The sequence below is a fragment of the Lissotriton helveticus genome, chromosome 8 (assembly GCF_964261635.1).
Source record: "Lissotriton helveticus chromosome 8, aLisHel1.1, whole genome shotgun sequence".
Taxonomy (NCBI): Eukaryota; Metazoa; Chordata; class Amphibia; order Caudata; family Salamandridae; genus Lissotriton; species Lissotriton helveticus.
Window position 1 is genome coordinate 471,108,076 of NC_136069.1, and position 25,029 is coordinate 471,133,104.

General features: G+C 45.3%; 1 protein-coding gene across 11 annotated transcripts in view; it reads left to right on the top strand.

The window, feature by feature from the left end:
• The window catches only part of LOC144772799 (uncharacterized), a 492,737-nt gene that overhangs the window by 22,644 nt on the left and 445,064 nt on the right, over nucleotides 1–25,029 (top strand). For all 11 annotated transcript variants that reach the window (XR_013599850.1, XR_013599851.1, XR_013599845.1 and 8 more), the window contains exon 2: nucleotides 20,808–20,880. Coding sequence is in view for 1 of the 11 variants with exons in the window: in XM_078657374.1 (XP_078513500.1) it covers nucleotides 20,808–20,880 (73 nt within the window). In the remaining 10 variants the exon portion in view is untranslated. The remainder of the gene's footprint in view (nucleotides 1–20,807; nucleotides 20,881–25,029) is intronic.

Consider the following 25,029-nt stretch of genomic DNA (forward strand, 5'->3'; position numbering starts at 1 on the left):
GTTCCGCATCAAGAGACAGATTCGTCGATGACGGAGGTGCCTCCGTCGACGCCACCATTGTCAAGCTGCACTGCTTTACAAGTCTGGTCTGCACACCCATCCGGAATACCGTTGCCCTCACCTGCAACTACGGCAACGCTGTTGAAGAAACGGGCTGATAATGAGGTCATCCCTTCTACGCTCGTAGTGCCAGAGAAACTTTTGGATTCTGATGAAGAGGGTTCTTATGAGGATGAGAATTTTGGAGTGGCCAGAAGTCCGTCTGACCTCCGGATTAAGATTCAGGACGGTGATACGGAAGAAGATATACAAGAAACTGACCCTTTGTCACAAGAGAACAGGCCTGCTTCTGGCATGCCGATGCCTGAGGAATTATTTCGCAATTTACAATTCATGCTCAGCGACTACTATAGGCGTTTTCCACCTTCAGAGTCAGGTGATTCTCGGGTGTCTACGCCAAGACCTATGACAACGACGCCGCTTTCAAAGCAGACACAGCCAGTTGAATCTGAGCCACGGGAGCAAGAACGCACAACATTGCCTATGTCTGAAGTCATAGGCCCTCAAACAGGGGATGATGAGTACTCTGATAATGAGGAGCAGGAGGAAGGAGAATTGGATAATAAGTCGGAATCGTCGGAGTATGAGGATTACAATGCAAACACACCCTCTCCGGCAGAACCTACGTCATCCGAGTCACCTCCTGTGGACATTGCCTCATTCCACAAGATCATGGATAGGGCAACAAAGAGGTTCTTGATGCCTATGGAGTCGAAGCAAGATGAATGCTTCTTATATGACTTCAAGTCTTCGCAACAGAAACAGAGTTGGACCATTCCAATCATTGAGTTCATATGGAAGGAAGGACTGAAGATTATGTCCAAACCTAACTCTTTACCAGCAGCGCTCCCTAGAGTGGATAAAAAATATAGGGCGCCTAATTCAGCTCCAGCATGCCTTTTGGGCAAGCGAAAGCAGACTCTGTGGTAGCACAGGCAGCGCAAAAGAGATCTTCTAATCCATCAGCTCAGGTTTCAGTGCCGCCAGACAAAGACGGGAAACGTCTTGATTCAATCGGGAAAAAGGTGTCTACTATTGCAGCTACGACTATTAAAGTCGCAAACTCTCTGGCCATATTAGGGAGATACGAGAGGCAGATGTGGTCTGACATCTTGCTGTATGTTGACAAACTTCCTGAACCAGATCGAGCGGAAGCAAAGAAAATCCTTCAAGAAGGAGAGTGCGTCTCATCTGAGATGATTGATGCTGCAGTGGACGTTGCTGCAACAGGTTTTCGCCAGCTAGCAGGCGCAGCTGTTCTCAGGAGGCAAGGTTGGTTGAGAGCAACATCTTTTAGACAAGAGGTCCAATCAAGAATTTTAGATATGGCTTATGATGGAGAACATCTATTTGGAAAACATGTGGACGATGCGTTGGAAGCCATCAAGAAGGATACAGATACAGCACGTTCGCTGGGCACACTGCAATACAGGAAGTCTTCCTTTCGTGGAACAAGAGGAAGAGGGAATTTCTCTAATAGAGGAAATTATAACCAACAGCGCTCCTATACTTCCACCCAGGGAAACCAAAGATACCAGCCATATCGTCAACAGTACGGACAAAGAAGGGGACATTTTTCTCAATCTAGAGGAAAAACCAATTATCGTGGAAGAGACAGTAAAAAGTGAGAGACGCATCCTGCCGCCACTTTGCCCCAACCCGAACCAAATTGGAGGAAAACTATCCCAAAATTACTTAAATTGGTCCAAGATTACCACGGACAAATGGGTTTTAGATGTGGTGGCCAGAGGTCACATTTTGGAATTCGTAAAGACCCCTCCAAATTGTCCCCCAAGAGGACCTCCTCCAACACACCTCAAGGAGCTGTTTGCCCAGATCAATATTATGATTCAAAAAGGAGCAATAGAAAGGGTTCCTCATCATCAAAAAGGGAAAGGTTTTTACTCGAGATTTTTCCTTATTCGCAAAAAGTCGGGGGAATGGCGACCCATCCTCGACCTGCGTGCCCTCAACAAATATCTCAAAAAACTGTCATTCAGGATGTTAACACTGCAGGAAATCCTCCATTTTCTTTCGGCGGGAGAGTTTATGGCAACACTCGACCTTCAAGACGCATACTTCCATGTTCCGATTTTTCCCAGGCACCGGAAGTTTCTAAGGTTCAGAGTGGCTGGCAGGGACTTTCAATTCAGGGTTCTTCCCTTTGGACTACGCTCGGCCCCCAGAGTATTTACAAAGATGCTGGCCCCGGTGGCAGCCCACCTTCGATTGCAGTCAATACAGATATATCCGTATCTGGACGATTGCCTTATCAAGGCCAGTTCTTTCAACATGACAAAAACTCACATTCAAAAGGCTCTGTCACTGATGCAAGACCTGGGTTTCACAGTGAACTTCCAGAAATCACGCCTAACGCCATCAAGGAGAAAGACTTTCTTGGGAGCGACATTAGACACCAAGCTCGCCCAAGTGTTTATTTCAAGGGAAAGACAAGTCAAAATACAACGGCTGGCTGCTGCACTGTTGGTAAAAAGCTGCGTATCAGTGCGCATGTTCAAGTCTTTCATGGGAATGATTTCTTCCTGCATACTACTCACCCCCAATTGTCGTCTGCGGATGAGACCCCTGCAGGAGGAGCTCAGTCACCAGTGGATTCAGGTGTCAGGGTCCTTCGAGGATATCATAAACATAACACCACGAATGCGAGCAGCGATTCAATGATGGAGCCAAGGTTGCAACATACAAGTGGGATGCTCTTTCCTCACGGAAGTGCCCAGGTTCATAGTAACAACAGACGCGTCAATGACAGGATGGGGCGCACACCTCCAGGGCATGACGGTCAGCGTCAAGTGGGACAAAATCCAAATGAAATGGCACATAAACAGGCTCGAATTTCACGCCATCTTTCTAGCCCTGAAATCCTTTCAGGCGACCCTAGAAGGGGCCACAGTCTTGATCCGGACAGACAACACCACCTGCATGCATTATCTAAACAAGCAGGGGGGCACGAGATCAGCCCGGCTGTCACATCAGGCACAAGACATTTGGAATTGGGCTCTGACTCACAATATACATCTGTCAGCTGTCCATGTCCCGGGAGTCGCGAATGTGTTAGCGGACTCCCTCAGCAGATCCACAGGTTGCACCCATGAGTGGGAACTTCATCAACCATCTCTAGACCGCATCTTTCAGACATGGGGGCATCCGGATCTGGATTTGTTTGCGACGCATCAGAACCGGAAATGCCAATACTTTGCAAGCTGGGTTCCCCACAAGGACTCATGCGGGGATGCCCTTTCGATGAGTTGGTATCAAATATTCGCTTACGCTTTTCCACCGATACCACTGATCCCAAAAGTCCTCAAGAAGATGAAGAAGCAACCATGCCGGGTGATCCTGATTGCTCCGCGATGGCCCAGACAATACTGGTTCACCGAGCTGCTCCTTCTCTCGGAACGCGAGCCGATTCAGCTTCCTCGCATTCCGAATCTTCTCTCTACCCACAAGGGCAAGGTGTATCATCCGGACCCGACCTCTCTGAAATTGTCAGCTTGGCTCCTCAGCACATGGAATTTGCACACTTAAACATTCCGCAGGATTGCCAGGAGGTGCTGGCGAAGGCCAGAGCTCCTTCTACGATCAAAACCTACAGACTTAAGTGGAAGCGTTTCTGTGCATGGTGCCAGTCTAATGGTCTTCATCCCATTCACGCAAAGCCAGAGCAAATTCTGCCATTCTTTTTGCACTTGGCCAGACTGGGTTTGGCACATTCTACTCTGAAGGTCTTCCTGGCTGCCATTTCCAGATACCGTCAAGATGGATCAAATTCTTTGTATTCTGTACGAATTATACAACAATTTTTCAAAGGATTGTTTCGTATGTTTCCGCCTGTGCGGAAACCTCCTCCTACATGGCATCTGAATGTCGTACTAACTCAGCTCATGCGTCACCCTTTCGAGCCGATCCATAAGGTGGACCTGAAATTTGTGACATGGAAAGTGTCGCTGTTACTAGCTTTAACATCTGCTAGAAGGGTTAGCGATATTCAGGCATTCACATCTAAATCGCCTTTCATCCAATTTACCACTGACTCTGTAGTACTACGTACTAATCCAACGTACATGCCAAAAGTGCCTTTGGATTTTCATTTAAATGAGCCGGTTATCCTCAAGACTTTCTTTCCAGCCCCGCAATCCCCAGCTGAACGAGCACTGCATTCGCTGGATATTAGGAGATGCCTAAAATTTTACCTATCAAGAACATCTACCATCCGCAAGACGGACCAGCTGTTAGTGGCTTATGGACGGCAGCGTCAGGGCTGTGCAGTTTCAAAACAGACCATTGCTAGATGGGTCTCCTCTACAATTGGACTTTGTCATCAACAAGCCGGTAGGCCCTTACAGGCCTTGCCAAGAGCGCATTCTACAAGGGCGGTTAGCTCTTCCACTGCCCTTTTTGCTGGTGTGCCGCTTCGACAGATCTGCAGAGCTGCTACGTGGTCTAGCAGGCACACCTTTACTAGACATTACTGTCTGGATTCAGCGGACGACGCAGATGCTTCAGTTGGAAGAGCAGTGCTGCGTAATCTTTTCAAATAAGGTGAGCCTCTGTTTCCACCTCCACTTTTATGCTCTTTAGACGTTTTGTCAGATGTTTATGGATTTTGTTTTACATGTATACTGTATACATATATATATATTTATATGCCATTCTGACGTCTACGAGCATTATATTATGAGTATTGCTTACTATTCTGATTCAGGCATGTGGATCTATGAAAGACACCCCTAATACTGGAGAAGAACAATAGTTACTTACCTGTAAACAGGTGGTTCTCCAGTATTGGTGTCTTTCATAGATTCACATGCAACCCGCCCGCCTCCCCCCAGAGACTCACTCGGATATCATGGGGTTTCACTCCTGTGTGAGAAAATCTGAGAGCCTGAGCCTCTGGGGAGAACATTCTGGTGGGTGCTGTCGCCTGATTGGCTGCAGTTTGGACTAACACATAATGACTGGGATGGTCACGAGTGTGGAAGTTTTTTCTACTGTAGCTGGTGCTACTTACTTCCTGTTTTGGTATTTCTAATATTTGCTATATATTTTATGGCATTTATTGCTTTTTTATATACCGTGGGACTCCTACTCCGACGACGGGGAATGATTCAGGCATGTGAATCTATGAAAGACACCAATACTGGAGAACCACCTGTTTACAGGTAAGTAACTATTGTTCTTCCCTTTTATAAGCGGGGCATGCATGCTGTAGCATGGCAATGTATTGTGATATCATTCATTGGGTCCCCTTTAAAAGTTTACACACACAATCACGCTGTATGTGCATCCGAATCCCCTCCTCTATGCTTTTAGCAATGACATAATTTGACGAGCTAATGTGAGTGTCACGTGTGCTTAAACACACGTTAAAATCCGGCGTGAGCGCCTGTATCACTCATCTTAAATGGCAGTCTCATTGTTCTGATTATTGGCTGTTCAGTGTCCAAATAATACAGAAATACATGCAGGGGAGCCGGTGCTAGCAGGCAAAGGGAGGGGGTTCAACTGCCTGGACTGTTCAGACACCTCACACGGGGATAGGGTCCTGCCCCTTAGACACCCTCTTAAGTACTTATTTTTCAGTGCTCACTACAAATCCGTTCTTTCTGTTGTTTTAAACTGTTCCTTGGTGCCTCATGGCGCTTCACGGAGAGAATGTGCCTAAAGGAGTCACACACATAGATATTCAATGACTGACTGGAAAATTGGGCCGCAGGGCTCAGTTGCAGTGCGTAATTTGTGACAATATACGTTCCAGGAGGGCACTTCTGCATGCATCACTCATTGGCCCTTGCCAGCGCTGCAGGCTGCAGTAGCAACACAACTACTACTAACCATCACACTCCTACAAGTGTGACAATTCTGACTACTCCAGCCTCCCAAGATATAAGAGCAGGTATTAGTCATTTTTACTTTATACTGAATGAATAAACAACTGTTATGCATTTGTATGAATGAGTCAAACATGGCCACCATGTGGCAGACTGCCAGAAGGGCCTGTGTTGTAAATGAAGTGCCGGTGTGGAGCACCGGAAACCATCTGCTCAAATTAAACACTGCTCCGGTGCCTGTTTTCCTACCAGATGCAATACCTGTACCCCCTGCGTGGACGTCACAGTATGCATCTCTCTGGGCCCCCTTCCTGTACCATAACATAAGGCTTTCAAATAAGTGCACGTTGCCAATGACGCGGTGCTCAATGTTTGGGTTTTCTTAAAGCTAACCCAATGCTTTCTGGGAGTTGTAGTCCTGGTTCACTTCATTTGTTACACTTGAAGTGACACCTAAAACAATGATTTGTGAAAGGGAAGTATAGGGCCGGAGCTGCCCGATTGATGACCTGGGGTCATCTGGTAATGGTAATCACACGGGGTGCAGCGCCTGGAGTTCTATTCACAAGCCTCAAAGCGGCAACATCACACAGGTTGTGTCCCTGACGACCGCAGTTCACCAAAGGCTAGTGTCCCCCCCCCCACACACACACTCTAAGCCTCCTTCCCCCAACTAACCGACACCTCCCCCCCTCTTCAACTATGTGAGGTTTACTCTAAGGCGCGCGCACCATTAGTCCGCTTGCAGCTTTGGGAGCTATTTTGCGTCCGCTTTGATGTTCTCAGTGAGCTGCGCGGCAACTGATAACATCAAAGCGGCCGCAAAATGCTCACCATTTGCTTCCCCCTCTAATCTGTTTTGTTTTGCTTGGCCTCAAAATCTCCTCCCCTCGGTTTCACTTTCTCGTTATGACAACTGACCATCTTTCTTTGCCAAACGGTTACCCATTTACTGTTTAAGCGTATATCTTTGTTCCACACTAAACTGCCCAAACACGTTCAAATACGGACTACTACGCTTTATTTACTGTATCCTCTCTGGCCTAAGGTTAATTCGTGATAGACAAGTAAGTGTTGCTGCATTACTCCATGGCAGCCGCTCCCGCTAACATTTGTCGGACTTTTTTTTAAAAACATACTACTTTTCTTTGACAAACGTTTCTCATTCATTGCTTAAAGCGTATATCCTTGTTCTCTTCCAGGGGATCCTCATCAAAGTCATAAGCATTAGAATATTCCCGCCCATGCGCGGGACCCCGGAAACAATATATTATATGTGCCCCACATATATATAGACATATATATATAAATATATATATATATAAAAATAAGCAATTGCAGCCAAATAAAACAACAGAGCTGTAATATGCTGTGAAGAATTTCCACCATACAGTGTATTTTGCATTAGAAACATGAGAAACAACACCAATGCTTGTTTAGAAACTGTTTTAATGCTTAAAAAACAGTAGAAATTCTCATAACACACTGTAAACATATACAGCTCCCAGGCTGCATTGCAAATCCCCAGTCTAAAAAGACTGAAAAGCTAACCTGTAGCTGAATGTACTAAAACTGACGCTGTGCCTTTAAGGCACCTCTGCCCCTAGCTTCCCATCATGCCTCAGGGGTTACAGTTAGGTCAGTTGTTCTTTCCGGCTCCTTCAGGAAGGACCCTGGATACTCAGCTCCACATTTTTCTGCCTTTTTCAGTCAGAAAATCTTCAGAAGAACAATTTTTTGATTTACTTTGACTTTTCAAATCAGAGTCAAGTAAATAACTGCTTAGCAGTCAATTTTTTGTGAGGTTTTCCTGTCAGGAGGCCCTCATTATTTGATGATTGCCCTTCTTGTGGCCACAAGAAGGCAAAAACGGACTCTCATGAGGTCTGTATTTTATGCTTGCCAGAGGATCATGATCCTAAAGACTGTTCCCATTGTAAAAATCTGTCTGACAGAACTCTTAAAGACAGAGAGAGGAACAGGCTCTATGGTCTGGCCCAGAGATCCATGAGAGGAAGATCTACGGAGAGGAAGAGTTCAAAGAGACCCAGAACTCCCTCCAAAGGCAAGTCAGAGCGTCCATCAACCTCAGCACCGGGCTTGGCGCTGAAAAAACGACATCTGATGGACAGTTCGAGAGAAAAAGCTCCGTCGACGTCGAGATCGGCGTCTATGAGGAAATCGTCGTCGAAAAGAAGTTCGCCGTCGTCGAAGAAGGCTCCGCCGTCGTCAACTAGGTGACGATCGGCGTCGAGAGAAGCCACGAGATCGCCGTCGACGAGAAGATCGACGTCGGGACATAAGTCAACTCCGCCGCCGTCAACCAGGCGACGGTCGGCGTCGAGAGACAGGTCACACTCGCCGTCGTCTCGACGTCGACAGGCTTCGAAGAGTGTGACACCTCCGCCGACGTCTCCACGGAGGCGCTCGGCGTCGAGGAGCAAGAGCCCCCTCGGACGATCGTCGTCGAGGAAGGGATCATCGAAGGCACGTCGGCGCTCGACGTCGAGGATGTCCGATCCTCCGCCGTCGCCACATGCCAGGTCGAGATTGCCATCTCCGTCGCCGACAGATCAACGTCGGTCGACGTCGAGAGCTCCGTCGACGGCAGGGCAACGCCGTTCGACGTCGAGACCTTCGTCGACGGCAGGGCAACGCCGTTCGACGTCGAGACCTTCGTCGACGGCAGGGCAACGCCGTTCGACGTCGAGGGAGAAGACTCCGTCGTCGGCACATCATCGCCGATCGACGTCGAGAGACCACAGGTCAACGCCGAAGCATTCAACGCCGAAGGTGGTCACCCCGTCGACGCCGCAGAGGCGTTCGACGTCGAGGGAAAGGCTTTTGAGACGTCCTCCAACACCGGTGAGACGGAGATCTCCTTCGGTGCCTTCGACAGTCCTAGTGACACAATCTGCTTCACTCCATTCCTCCTCAAGTGCCTCGGGTTCCACGGGGTCATCTTCTAGGAGTAGGAGTCCGGTACAAAAGAGTCCCCAGCGGGGGTACACTTCACATATAAGACTCTCGCCAAGATGGTATGCTCCTTTGAGTAATTGGAAGGATTCTAAGGCACCAGAGAGACTTCAAAGGTACTTGAGTCCAGTCCACAGGTCCCCTCTTCAGCAAGCAGAAGAGGCAGATGGACAGAGTCCTGCCATTCACCGATCACGCTCACGAGAGAGAGGAGCGGACAGGTCGCATGCCCCTAGGGTCTCCCGATCGCCAAGGAGGGAGCAACCCAGATCTAGAACACCGAGAAAGGAGGTACGGACTGAGAGATCGAGATCTCCAGTACATCAGAAGGTATCACGTTCTCCTCGAAGGGAGGAACGACCTAGGAGATCACCGGTGAGGAAGGAGCATTTTCACCACAGGAGAAGGACTCCATCATCCTCCCCTCCATCTTCACCTGGATCTTCTAAAAGGGATTACTCTCCAACGCTGGCAGACAGCCCTCGCTCAAGAGCTTCCCCTCTTGACGACGTCAACACATATCTGGACGTCTTGCAAAGGGGTGCTCACAAACTGAATATAGAGATGACCACTCCAGAGGTGTTCACTACTGTGATTTTTGAGACCCTTCATCACAAATCATATACACGGCCGTTGCTCCCATTAGTTCCAGGAATAATGGACCCAATCAAAGAGGTTTTCCTCACGCCAGCAACGATCAGGGCAGTACCGGCACGTATCCAGAAAAAATATAGGCCGGCCGACTCAGATCCTATCTTTGTTAAAGGTGAGCCTGCGGCGGACTCAGTTATTGTAGCCTCAGCTAAGAAGAATCACACAGTCGCTCCTTCTTCATCAGTTCCTCCTGACAAAGACAGCAAGACGCAAGATTCTTGGGGACGCAAGGTATGCAGCACAGCAGCTTCATCCCTGAAAGTCTCTAGTGCATCAGCCCTTCTGGGAAGGTACGATAGGGCCCTATGGGACTCCATGGAACGATTCAAAGGGAAATTGCCCAAGGAGGACCAGAAGGACTTTGAGGAGACAGTGACGGAGGGCTGTTTGGTGGCAAACCAAATGATTAGTTCATCAGCGGATAACGCCCTCCTAGCTGGACATAACTACTCACATGGGATATGTGCGAGGAGATCCTCTTGGCTGCGTTTAACTGGGCTCAAACCAGATGCACAGCAGCGCATCCTCAATCTGCCTTTTTCCGGATCTTCACTCTTCGGGGAGCATGCCGATCAGGAAATGGCCCGTATGAAGACTGAGTTAGACACAGTAAAGGCAGTAGGTCTGGAAAAACAGAAAGCACCGTTCAAACGACGCTTCAAGACCAACAAAAACCGGGGAGGCCAACAGAGGGTTCAAACCCCTCAATGGTCTCAAAACAAGCCACAAGGAAAGCCACAATACAGAGGTGGAAGGTCGAGCAGAGGTAGAGGCGGACATCATCAGTCCTCTACCACACCTAGAGGTGGCAAGGCCTGAGCAGTGGCTTCCTCTGACACCGTTACCCACTCCAGTGGGAGGAAGTGCTGCACAACATCTGGCAGAGTGGGTCAGCATCACGAAAGATCGGTGGGTGCTGAATATACTGCGCAATGGATATGCGCTACGTTTCAGGAAGAAACCACAACCGACTCCTCCAAAAAAGTCTTGCTCGTACCAACTAGAGCTCCTCAAAAGGGAAGTGAGCGTCCTCTTAAAGAAAAACGCAATCGAAGAGGTACCCCTATCCCAAAGGGGGAAAGGAGTGTACTCAAGATATTTCCTTGTCCCCAAAAAAGACCAAGAAGGAAAATTCAGACCGATTTTGGATCTTCGATTCCTCAACAAAGTGGTGGTCAAAGAGAAGTTTCGCATGTTGGCACTCCACCAAATATGTCCTCATCTACAAATCGGAGATTGGATGTGTTCGGTGGATTTACAAGACGCGTACTTCCACATTCCTATTACACCAGGTCATCGAAAGTACTTGAGGTTCCTGGTAGGGTCCAAGCATTACCAGTTCAAAGTGCTTCCTTTCGGACTCAAATCCGCACCAAGGGTCTTCACCAAGTGCATGGCAGTGGTAGCGGCGTGTCTACACAAAAAAGGTCTCTTTGTGTACCCATATCTAGACGACTGGCTCCTGAAGAGTTCGTCACCTCGTCAAGCCACCAAAGACTGTCACCTGTGTCTCCAACAGCTACACAGGCTCGGCCTCCATGTGAACTCAGAAAAATCGATCCTGCAGCCCACGCAAACTATCCACTATCTGGGAGCAGTTCTAGACACAAATTTAGGAAGAGCGTTTCCTTCGCAAGAGAGACTATCTTCCATGGGACAAAAATGCAAAAAGTTACTTCAGGTTCCTCGTCCAAAGGTGCGAGACGTAGCGTCTCTGTTGGGCTCCATGGCGTCCTGCATCTTCCTAATACCGAACGCCAGGTTGAGGATGCGGCCTCTACAAGAGTCTGTGGAGGATCAGTGGGACCAAGCGACTGGAGATTGGGAGGATCGAATCATCCTGTCTCAAGCAGCACTGACCTCAATACAGTGGTGGACTCGCCCTCGGAATATCCTGCAGGGAGTTCCTTTTCAGCAACCTCTTCCTTCGCTGTCTGTGGTAACGGACGCATCTCTAGAAGGCTGGGGTGCTCACATGGGTCATCTTCAGATTCAGGGTCGCTGGTCGACCAACCTTCAGACATACCACATCAACATGCTGGAGCTTCGAGCAGTTCATCTGGCGCTCAAAGCGTTCTTTCCAGCAATAACAACGGACAAAGTCCTGGTTCAGACGGACAACACTACAACTATGTTCTATCTGAACAAGCAGGGAGGAACTCGATCTCGCCCTCTGTCTCTGGAGGCCCAGACAATCTGGCACTGGCTTCTGGCTCGGGGACTGTCGGTGGTGGCAGTGCACCTTCCAGGCGAGCTAAACACAAAAGCAGACGCACTCAGCAGGCACTTCGAAGATCAGCCAGACTGGGTGCTAAACAACGAAGTGGTCGAAGAACTCTTCCGTTGCTGGGGTCGTCCAGACATAGACTTATTTGCGGACGACGAAAACGCCAAATGCCACGCCTTCGCGTCCAGGTTCCACCGGCCAGGGACGCAAGGGAACGCTCTCCTGCTGGAGTGGACAGGAATGTTCGCTTATGCTTTTCCCCCTCTGGCACTGATTCCGAAGGTGGTGGCCAAGCTCATCAGATCGAGCATGGACATGATCCTAATTTCTCCGGATTGGCCGCGACAATGGTGGTATCCAGATCTGTTACATCTGTCGCTGTGTCCACACAGACGTCTGCCGTGCAGGCCAGACCTACTGAGCAAGATGGACGGGAGGATCCTGCATCCCAATCTCCCGTCGCTGAACCTGACTGCATGGCTCCTGAGGTCTTGCAATATGGACACTTAAATCTGCCTCCGGAATGTATGAATATTTTAAGAGAGGCAAAGAGACCTTCCACAAGGACGTCTTATGCGTTCAAGTGGAAAAGATTTTTCATTTGGTGTAAGGACAATGGCTTTGATCCCACCAAAGGACAAGAAGAGGTAGTCCTGCCATACCTCCTATACTTAGCGACATCAGGGTTGAAATACGCTTCTATTAGGGTTCATCTATCCGCCATAGTAGCGTACAGAAAATCACCTACACAAACATCGTTTTTTCAGGTCCCAGTAGTGAAGGATTTCCTTCAGGGATTAAAGAAGGTCTATCCACCTGTGAGAAATCCTTCTCCTCCCTGGGAGTTGAACCTGGTTCTCTCCAGACTGATGTCTACACCGTTTGAGCCTATACACAAGGCCTCCTTGCAGCATCTCACTTGGAAGGCGGCCTTCTTGGTGGCAATAACCTCTGCGCGCAGGGTTAGCGAGATACAAGCACTCTGCACCAAGGAACCTTACACTGTGTTTCACCACAACAGAGTGGTAATGAGGGCTCACCCATCTTTCCTTCCAAAGGTGGTATCGGATTTTCATATAAATCAAACGATTACCCTTCCTTCTTTCTTTCCTAACCCATCGACCCCAGCTGAGAGGTCGTTGCACTCGTTAGATCTTAAACGGGTGCTAAAGTTTTACCTAGAAAGAACGAAGGACACCAGAAAGACAGACCAACTCTTTGTCAATTATGGTGCAATGAGGACCGGGTTTGCAGCAGCCAAAAGATCCATCTCCAGATGGATTGTCTCTTGTATTAAACTAGCATACCAACTGGCTGGCAAACCTTTGTTGCAATCACCCAAAGCTCATTCCACTAGAGGGAAAGCAGCCACAATAGCTTTTTTGCATGACATTCCTATGTCAGAAATATGCAAGGCTGCGACATGGAAATCAGTCCATACCTTTACAAGGCATTATTGCCTAGAGTCTGATTCCAGAGCGGATTCTCAAGTAGGACAAGCCTCCTTGAGAAACCTTTTTGGGTAGAGTAAGGCCTATTCTGGGGCCTACGGATATGAATGTTATCTGTTGATTCCTTTGCCCGCAGGGATGAGGTGAGGCTCGCTACTCTATTCTAATGCTTATGACTATTGATGAGGATCCCCTGGAAGAGAAGGATTAGTTACTTACCTGTAATCCTAGTTCTCTTCCAGGGGTATCCTCATCAAAGTCATAAGCAACCCTCCCGCCTCCCCGGGCAAAGGATTTTGTTTATTACATAGGAGATGTTTTTAACCTGTTATTACCATGGTTTGGTTTTCAGTCTCCGAAAAGAACAACTGACCTAACTGTAACCCCTGAGGCATGATGGGAAGCTAGGGGCAGAGGTGCCTTAAAGGCACAGCGTCAGTTTTAGTACATTCAGCTACAGGTTAGCTTTTCAGTCTTTTTAGACTGGGGATTTGCAATGCAGCCTGGGAGCTGTATATGTTTACAGTGTGTTATGAGAATTTCTACTGTTTTTTAAGCATTAAAACAGTTTCTAAACAAGCATTGGTGTTGTTTCTCATGTTTCTAATGCAAAATACACTGTATGGTGGAAATTCTTCACAGCATATTACAGCTCTGTTGTTTTATTTGGCTGCAATTGCTTATTTTTATATATATATATATATTTATATATATATGTCTATATATATGTGGGGCACATATAATATATTGTTTCCGGGGTCCCGCGCATGGGCGGGAATATTCTAATGCTTATGACTTTGATGAGGATACCCCTGGAAGAGAACTAGGATTACAGGTAAGTAACTAATCCTTCCACACTAAACTGCTCAAACATGCTTAAATACCGACTATTACGGTTTGTTTTCTGCATCCTCTCTGGCCTAAGGTTAATTCGCAGTCTAGAGCGGTCGCGCTCCTTGACGCACTTCCTCGATGCACTTCCTTGATGATCAATTGATCTATCACAGTTCAGAAGTAGTGTCCTCCTTCTTATTAATTTTTTTCTTGATATGCCTTGTATATTGGGTTTGATTATGTAAACATACAGTAGGTTGATCCTTCTAAATGAAGAGGTGATAACTGTCATGTTAAAACCAGTTGTTTATTTATATCTATTGCGTAAAATATATGCACTCTCTTACTTTAAAGTTACAGTTTCCCATATATGTATACATTAACAAATGTATTGCTTCTGACTTCACTGCAATATTCATTGGAAAGAGAATTACATCGCTATGGATACTGTTTTGGGGGGACCACATAATTACACTCCACGTATATGGACCAAAACACAATGCCATCTAACCCGCTCACTGATAATCGGTTGTTTGGCCCTGGCAAACTGGAGTAAAATCCCATGGCTTCTGTACGTGTCCAACTTCCTTAAGGACTTGGACTGTACATCTTATTTCTTAGAACCTTCCATGATGACGGACTTCTCTAGGAAGGACTTGAAAAAACTATGCCTATCCCACCTTAGGGAACTACGTCTTTCCAAAGAAATAAGTAAAACCTCAAACGTACAGATCCTATCAGTCCAGACTGCTTTGGGTATTCAACCATACTTAACATTCCATCTAACTATCTACGAAAAATATGTATTAATTAGGTTTCGATTTAATTCTTTTTTCCGCCTAGTTACATTTCCAAAAGAGCAGGACTGGTCACTTAATCCAATGAAATGCCCTTGCGATGGCATATCATCCCAGTCTACGATGCATGTAACACTGTTTTGTAGATACTATGAGCTTCCTCGCAAGCGCTGGATTATTCCCTTACTGCGAAAAATGGGCCTGAGATCATGTCGGGCCGCTTATCTGGCTCTGCAGTTTTTGGATTCCCAATATACTGCTAAATGCGTAGCTTGTTTCTTAAAATCATGTTTAAAAATTCGCTGTAATTCAAATGTTTGCCAATGAATTATTGTTAGCAATGGTTTTAAACGACTTCTGTTTTTAAAATGTACTCTGATACTGTGGTTTTTTACTTGTACTGTTTTATCTCTGCACTTTTTATGGTTTCTATAAGATGTAACCGAATAAAAGTTTTTATGATGATGATGACGACACTCCACATAATTACACTGCGCACAATGCAACATACACTCCAAATCCCACTCAGTGCCACATAATTACACCAAACATAATTACACTGCGCTCAATCCAACATACACTCCAAATCCCACTCAGTGCCACATAATTACACGCCACATAATTACACAGCACTCAATGCATAATACACTCCAAATCCCACTCAGTGCCACATAATTGCACGCCACATAATTACACTGCACTCAATGCAACAAACACTCCAAATACCACTCAGTGCCACATAATTACACGCCACATAATTACACTGCACTCAATGCAACATATACTCCAAATCCCACTCAGTGCCACATAATTACACGCCACATAATTACACAGCACTCAATGCAACATACACTCCAAATACCACTCAGTGGCACATAATTAAACGCCACATAATTACACTACGCTCAATGCACCATACACTCCAACTACCACTCAGTGCCATATAATTACACGCCACGTAATTACACTGCGCTCAATGCAACATACACTCCGAATACCACTCAGTGCCACATAATTACAGGCCACACAATTACTCTACTTAATACAACATACACTCCAAATCCCACTCAGTGCCACATAATTACACGCCACATAATTACACAGCACTCAATGCAAAATACACCAAATACCACTCAGTGCCACATAATTACCCGCCACATAATTACACTGCACTCAATGCAACATACACTCCAAATCCCACTGAGTGCCACATAATTACACTGGGCTCACTGCAACATACACTCCAAATCCCACTCAGTGCCACATAATTACGCTCCACATAATGACACAGTAGTCAATGCAACATACACTTCAAATACCACTCAGTGCCACATAATTACACGCCACATAATTACACTGCACTCAATGCAACATACACTCCAAATCCCACTCAGTGCCACATAATTACTCGCCACATAATTACACTGCACTCAATGCAACATACACTCCAAATACCACTCAGTGCCACAAAATTACACGCCACATAATTACACTGCACTCAATACAACATATACTCCAAATCCCACTCAGTGCCACATAATTACACGCCATATAATTACACAGCATTCCATGCAACATACACTCCAAATACCACTCTGTGCCAAATAATTAAATGCCACATAATTACACTACGGTCAGTGCATCATACACTCCAACTACCACTCAGTGCCATATAATTACACGCCACATGATTACACTGCGCTCAATGCAACATACACTCCAAATACCACTCAGTGCCACATAATTACACGCCACACAATTACTCTACTGAATACAACATACACTCCAAATCCCACGCAGTGCCACATAATTACACGCCACATAATTACACAGCACTCAATGCAACATACATTCCAAATCCCACTCAGTGCCACATAATTACACGCCCCATAATTACACTGCACTCAATGCAACATACACTCCAAATACCACTGTGGCACATAATTACACTGCACTCAATGCAACATAGTCCAAATCCCACTCAGTGCCACATAATTACACACCACATCATTACACAGCACTCAATGAAACATACACTCCAAATACCACTCAGTGCCACATAATTACATGCCACACAATTACACTCTACTGAATACAACATACACTCCAAATCCCACTAAGTGCCACATAATTACACAGCACTCAATGCAACATACACTCCAAATACTACTCAGTGCCACATAATTACACGCCACATAATTACACTACGCTCAATGCAACATACACTACAAATACCACTCAGTGCCTTTAGAATTACACGCCACATAATTACACTGCGCTCAATGCAACATACACTCCAAATGCCACTCAGTGCCACATAATTACACACCACAAAATTACACTCTACTGACTACAACATACACTCAAAAACCCACTCAGTGCCACATAATTACGCGCCACATAATCACACTGCACTCAATGCAACATACTCCAAATCTCACTCAGTGCCTCACTCTATCTATGTATCGCCCTCCCTCCATCTATCTATCGCACTCACTCTATCTATCGCACTTACTAGCATCACTCAGGGGCACGACAGCATCACTCAGGGGCACCGCAGCATCACTCAGGGGCACCGCAGCATCACTCAGGGGCACCGCAGCATCACTCAGGGGCACCGCAGCATCACTCAGGGGCACCGCAACATCACTCAGGGGCACCACAACACCACGATGCGCTACCACAGCATCACTGAACGCCACAGCATCACTCGTCGCCACAACAACATCACTCAGGCCCACCACAGCATCAATCTGTGTAACCATTCAACAACAACTGGTTCAAATATGTTCTCTCAGTGGTTCAAGCTTTATTACCAATGTCTCAAAAAGATGTTAATATTTCACTTCTGTTCTTGGATTTTCGTCATAATAAAATACAATGAACATAATCTTCACAAAAGTTATTTACAAAAGTTTAAGCTATTGCCATTATAATAAATGACAATAACTTTTTTTAAGTATTAATTATTTAAAAAAGTACAAGCCATTGTTATTTGTAATATCAATAAATCTAAGTCATGTAAATACAACACATATTGCGTTACAAATGCTATAGGTGTCACATTTGCGAAAGTTAAAACTATTGGCATTGTAAATGACAAAGCTATTAATTTAGCTATTTTCAAAACCAGCACATAAAAAAAAATTGTCGTTTACAATACCAATAGCTCAAACCTTCCTAATGCGAGACCTATTGCATTGCAAATGCTTGTTTACAGTGTGCTTATAAACATTGTTTTCTGGCTGTATCATAGTGCTTCCTCCAGATTCTTTCCTTTCTTTTAGATTCTTTTTTTAGCATTAGTAGAACACTAGTGAACCAGGGGGCCTGCATTTGCGCACTGTTATTTTTCTGAATTCTTTTGGGAATAATTTTATCTAAAAAATCTCAGTTTAGGACAAATCTTTTAAGAGTGTGCCCAAGAAAAATCAACCTGTTTGCTTTAGATGTGGCTTAAAATTGCATATTGGCTACAATCTAAGTTGCCTTCCCTTAGGTAAACATTGTAATAAAGGCAGGAAAGTGTGTCACTTCCAGCAGGGGCGGGCAGTCATTCATGAAAGTTAATAATGTGGATGTTGATGATTGTATCACTAATTAGTCTAATGTTCTCACCAATCAGGCTTCTCCTTGTTTGGAAAGCAAAGGTACTATCATTTCACAGGGTAAAGTAAAAGGTCTTTAATGTGAGGTACAAATTGGCAAGACCACTTTGACCATGTTGGCCGACTCTTGTGCCCCTGATACCATCATCTTGGATGTGGTATTTCGTGTCAATTGAAGCAAGAGCTTTCTTCTCAGTATGCCAGACATTAAACCCAAAGTTTTCGGTGGGCATGATATTAATTTTTTGGCATACTTTTTTTAAGTCCATAAGGTGTTTAGGAAGAACTACCCTTACCAAGGTATATGTTGAATTAAAGGGAAAGAACTTACTGGGTTGGCAGGATTTGGCTAAAATGGGTCTTATGTTATTTCCTGGTTCTGATACGCTAATGATGTTTCCCAATGTCACCGTTTTCTTTAATGAATCTATTCCTGTGAACACTTTCACTGCACTGGGCTTTTTCAAATTTTTCCGGTCCTGTTTTGTGACCGTATTGGGTCTATGAGAAACTTTAACACAAGATCAAACTCGAACCAAATGCTGTAATGTGGTACATAAGCTCTGGCTAGTTCCTCTCAGTGTGAGAGATGGTCTCAAGGCTTTGTTGCAAAAATTTACATCTGAAGGCATACAATCTACTGATTCTGCAGAATCGGTTAGGCCTTTGTGTGGAAAAAACAGAATAAAATCCGTTTATGTTCTAATCTCCTCACGATTAACAATATTGTGGTTGATTGTCATACTTTGTCCAAGGTACAGGAACTGTTGGCCAACCTCGGAGAAACCAGAATTCTTTTGCCCATTGATTTGCATTTTGCTTATCATCTGATCTCCTTGGCGGCGGAATCGGAGGACTTAACCACATTCATAACACAGTTTGATGCATTCAAATTTCTATGCTTGTCTTTTGGGTTAGCTTCTGTGGCAAGCGTTTTCCAGAAATTTATGGACACGCTTTTGGATGGCATAAGTGGAATCCAGTCCTTTCCTTAAATGTTGTAAAGCATGTGGAAAAGCATGATGCCATCTTAGAAAAGGTATTGTCAATTTTCAAGGATGTAGGCATTACGTTCAGGGTTGATACATTATTTTTTTGATTTAAGAACTGGACTATTTAGGACACAGAATCACTTCTGAAGGTATTAATCCCAAACTTCCGTTAATTCAAGCTATTGAGGAGGCCACATCACTCAAGGAAAAAAATATCCTTTGTTAGGCCACAGTGAATATTATTCTAGGTTCATAAAGGGTCATGCATGTGTTGTTCAACTGTTGCATGCCCTGCTCAATAAAGGTGTGAAAGTATTTTTGGGACAAACGTGCTGATAAAGCTTTTACTAAAATTAAGGAGGTGATCACTTCTGCATCTGCGCTTTCTCCTTTTATGGCAGGAAGGAAATGTGTTTTTGTCAGTTGATGCCAGCCATGTTAGTTTAGGTGCAGTATTGTCTCAGTGGATTGGCTGTAAAGAACAAACAGTGGCATTTGCATTTTGCTTTTCGAGTCTTACCAAGTGTAACTATAGTACCATTGAAAGGGGGGCTCTGACGTGTTGTTGAATTATGGAGAAATGTAAAACATTTTTTTGTGAAGTACAGTGTTTGAAATCTATACTGATCACAAACCATTAATTTATATTTTGGACGGTAATGTTGTTGGCAAAGCGTCTTCGAGACTTCTGAGTCTTCTTTCACAGTTGCGGGAATATATGTTTAGCAACAAATATATTCCTGGTGGTAAGAACAGCAGGGCGGACTGCCTTTCCAGGATGCCTCTGGAATTATATATGACAACGGACAGTACTAATGAAGTCAAATGTGTTGTGGCTTTTGTGGAGGATTTGTTTGAAGGCAAGGGAGGCACTTCCATGTCTAATTGGTTGGAAGCTTTGTGTTTGGATGGTGCCCTGCAAAGCTGAGATCTAGTTGGCGTAGTTAAGGGAATCTGGAGGTGGATGTGAGACCTTTCGTCAAGTTTAAGTCAAGGGTGTTACTAAGTGGAATGATTTATGTATACTCAGTGCCAGTTTGAGAGTCTCTGATTAAATTAGCTCCCGCTGGTCATTTGGGTATTGGGAGCACTTCTAAAAATCTGAAGCAATATTTTTGGTGGCCTTCTTTGGATAGCCAAGTTAGCAAATGGATTGATAACTGTAGAATGCTTCTCCTTTCTTATAAACATTGGAGGAGTTTTGCATCTCCCCTGCATTCTGTCCCTTTACTGGCTGATGTATGAGTTACGGCTGCTACACTTTGCAAGAGTATTTTTTAAGTGGGTTTATTTTGAGTTTGTTGTAGTCCTTAATACTGTTACTTCAGTGATTACGTTTTTTGAAAATAATTTTTTCAGATTGAGGGTGCACCGAGAGAATTGGTGACAGATAACAGGATACACTTTACAGCTATCAAAATGGGGACATTTGGTGAGTATAATTTTATTAAACATCTACAAGTAGCATGGTAATTGCCCATCTAGCTGCGCCTTGAGACTGGCTGTGTTCTTAAGGGGTTCCATGTTTAGGGCTTCTTGGGAATGTTTGGTTTTCAATGACCATTTTTGGCAGTTGCAGAGCCTCGACCTTACCTGATGGTTGCAAGACATGGACTCTAACTTTGAAATTGAATAGATTCTTCTGAGACTATCTGCTGTGTTGTGCAGTCCCTTTCTTCACAAGGAGCATCGGCTAATGTAATAATATTTTAATAATGAGACTTTACGTCTAAATAGACCTTATAATTATAAGGTAATATTACCAAACCAAGATCTAAACATACGACAAAGAACTATGTACATAATGAACTGCCATGTAAGTCAGTCATATTTTGCAGAGAGCTTATCAAGAATGCAGTGATATTGCCAAATCATGTTGCTGGTAACCAGCTGCCAGGAACATTCACTGTAGCTGCTTGTGTAGGCCCTTGTCCTCCCTATCCTGAGCCTGCCTGTACAGGAGGCAGCACTGGATGCACTTGGTCCAACACCACCCCCGCAGCCTCTCCCTAAAAAAGATTGTTGTAGTAGCCAGTAGGACGACTGCGACTGTCTTTGGAAGTCTGCTACTCTCAATTTACTTTTAAAAGGCCAGTCTGGCTTGTGCTTGAGGATCTCTGCGTAGTTGTCCCACTTCAGTTGAGGGGGAGGCGACCGGGGCCTCCCCCTACAGAATAATATATTTTCTAATCCATACTTAACTCCTAGACAAGTACTATATTCAAGAAATTTTAAAAATGTAGCATTTTATTTTTTATTTAGCAATTCATGTAAATAATAAATCGAGAAATATTAACATGGCAAATCAAATGCAGCATTGCAAAATAAATCAATTTTTACAAAATCCTGGAAAACCAGCAGTCAAATGGCAGCAATGGTACAGAGCTTTGGAAAGCTACATCATAGCTATTGATGGAAAGGGTTATTCAAATGAACAGAAAAAAAGCTGTCTTGTATGGATTATTAGAAGATGCATGACGAGAAATATTTGACAATCTCCCGAAAAGTGTACCACCACCAGAACAATTCATACCATGGGATGGTTTCACACAGTGGCTATAAAAACGTTAGAGAGCAGATTTACTATACAACCTAATATTATGGTAGAAAGACATGGATTTAACCAAAGAAAACAACTTGCAGAAGAAAGTATAGAGAATATATTTCTAATTTGTGTATTTTAGCGTCTAAATGTGAATTTGGAGACATGTTGGACACATATCTGCGTGATCAGTTTGTAGTGATGTTATTCAAAGAAGGTTCAAGAACGTTAACTGGCCTACAGAAATCTAACGTTAAGCTAGGTTTTGGTTACTGCAAAAAGCATGGAGCGTTCATCAAACATAGTCAAGTCATCACAGGAACAGATGTTAGTTCAGAGACTGTGTGTGTGCAGTAACAAATAGAACAGGAGTCACAGAAACTACTAGAGTTAAGGGTAATTCTGTGTACCAAAAGAAATTTCTGTGTCAAAGATGTGGCTCCAAAACACACATTGGGAATAATCCGAGTCGCCCTGCTATTGGTCAAAAATGTAACAAATGCAAAAAATAGGGTAATTTTGAGAGTGTGTGTAGGTCAAATGTTCGGTTGACTCATTCTGTTCCTGTGAGAGTGAATGCCATAAAAGAGTTTTAGGATGATATGATAAACAATTTGTTATTAACCGTTGATGTTGATTGTTCGGGATGTCTCATAAGGCACATTTAGGAGAAGCGTGTGTAGGCGAAGTATCACTTGAAGTAATGGCAGATTCAGAATCTCCTAAGACCATACTATCAGATGTTACATTTTATAAAAATGCATTTCCCCAAAAATTAATTGAAACCGATGTAAATCCAAAAGCATTTGGAGGACAGGATATAGATATGATTGGTTATTTCATGAAGCAGTTAGTCTATTAGGCAGGACAATACAAACTAAAGTATATGTAGCTAAAAAGGGCGTGACATTGGTGGATGACATGATCTGGGAAGGATGGGCACCATGCTCAAGCCTGAATTTGATACACCCATAGTGTTAGGATATAAGCCCGTTTCATCTATTGAAGAGTGTGTGAAAATAAAAAAAGGTTGGAGTTAGATGAAATTCTAAACGGATATAAAGAGGTGTTTGAGGATAAAATTGTATGTGTTAATGGAGTGATAAATGACATTAAGCTAAAAAAAATACATTGCCTGTTAAACATAAAGTTAGAAATGTGCCACTCAGCGTAAGAAAGGATTTGAAAGAGCTTTTGGATTGTCCTGAAGAAACCTACAGCGGACCCCACCGATCTCAAAAACTTCCGCCCCATCTCGCTCCTCCCTTTTCATGCTAAAGTCATCGAGAAGATCGTCAACAGACAGCTGACCGCCTTCCTCGAGACAAACGGATCCCTCGACCCCTCGCAGTCCGGCTTCAGAGCCAACCACAGCACTGAGACCGCCCTCATCGCAGCCACCGACGACATCCGGACCCTGCTGGACAAGGGGGAAACAGTGGCCCTCATCCTCCTGGACCTCTCCGCTGCGTTTGACACGGTCTGCCACCGCACCCTAGTCCAGCGCCTCAGCAACATCGGTATCCAAGAGAAGGCACTGGAGTGGATCATCTCGTTCCTCGCCGGAAGAACACAAAGAGTCTGCCTCCCCCCGTTTCGCTCCGAGGCCACCGAAGTCATCTGCGGCGTCCCGCAAGGATCTTCACTCAGCCCCACCCTCTTCAACATCTACATGAAACCTCTCGCAGCCATCGCACGCCAGCACAACCTCAACATCATCTCTTACGCCAACGACACCCAACTGATCCTCTCCCTCACCAGAGACCCCGACACCGCCAGAACCTGCCTACACGAAGGGATGAAAGACGTCGCCGAGTGGATGAAGGACAGCCGCCTGAAACTGAACTCGGACAAGACGGAAGTCCTCATCCTGGGAACTTCGCCCTCCGCCTGGGACGACTCCTGGTGGCCCCCAACCCTGGGCACCGCACCCAAGCCAACCGATCATGCACGCAACCTGGGCTTCATCCTGGACCCCTCCCTCTCGATGACCAGACAAGTCAACGCCGTCTCCTCATCGTGCTTCAACACCCTGCGTATGCTTCGCAAGATCTTCCGCTGGATCCCGACCGAGACCAGGAAGACTGTCACCCAGGCACTCGTCACCAGCCGACTGGACTACGGAAATGCCCTCTACGCCGGAACCACAGCCAAGCTACAGAAAAGACTCCAGCGCATCCAGAACGCCTCCGCCCGACTCATCCTGGATGTCCCCCGACGCAGCCACATCTCCAGTCACCTGAGGAACCTGCACTGGCTCCCCGTCGACAAGAGGATCACGTTCCGGCTCCTCACCCGCGCACACAAGTCTCTCCACGACCTGGGCCCCAAGTACCTCAACGACCGCCTGACCTTCTACACGCCCACCCGCCAGCTACGGTCCACCAGCCTCGCCCTCGCAGCCGTACCACGCATCCGAAGAGCCACCGCCAGAGGAAGATCCTTCTCTTACCTGGCTGCCAAGACTTGGAACTCCCTCCCCATCCACCTTCGGCTGACCCAGGACCATCTCGCCTTCAGGAAACAACTCAAGACCTGGCTGTTCGAGCAGTAGCATACCCCTCCCCCCAAGCGCCTTGAGACCCTCCCGGGTGAGTAGTGCGCTATACAAATGGCATGATTGATTGATTGATTGATTGATTTGTGCAAGGACAAAATTATAAAAAACAACTGATTCTTCAGAATGGGTTTCGGCTGTTTTAGCTATAAAAAAAATGGCAGTCTGCGTCTACGTGCAGGTTTCTGCTCACTGAACAAAAATATTCTGGTGGACTGCAATCTGTTGCCACTGATTCAGGAAATGTTGATGGCTATTGGAGAGGCAACTCATTTTTCGCTAATTGACCTGAAGTCAGCATATCATCAGGTTGCCTTGTCGGAAAAATCACAGGATCTCACTATGTTTGTTACCCCTTTTGGCGCTTTCAAGTATATGAGGCTGCCATTCGAATTGGTGTCTGCAGCTAGCATCTTTCAGAAGCTTATGAACTCATTATTTGGAAGTGTCAGAGGGGTGCAAGCGTTTCAAGAAGACATCCT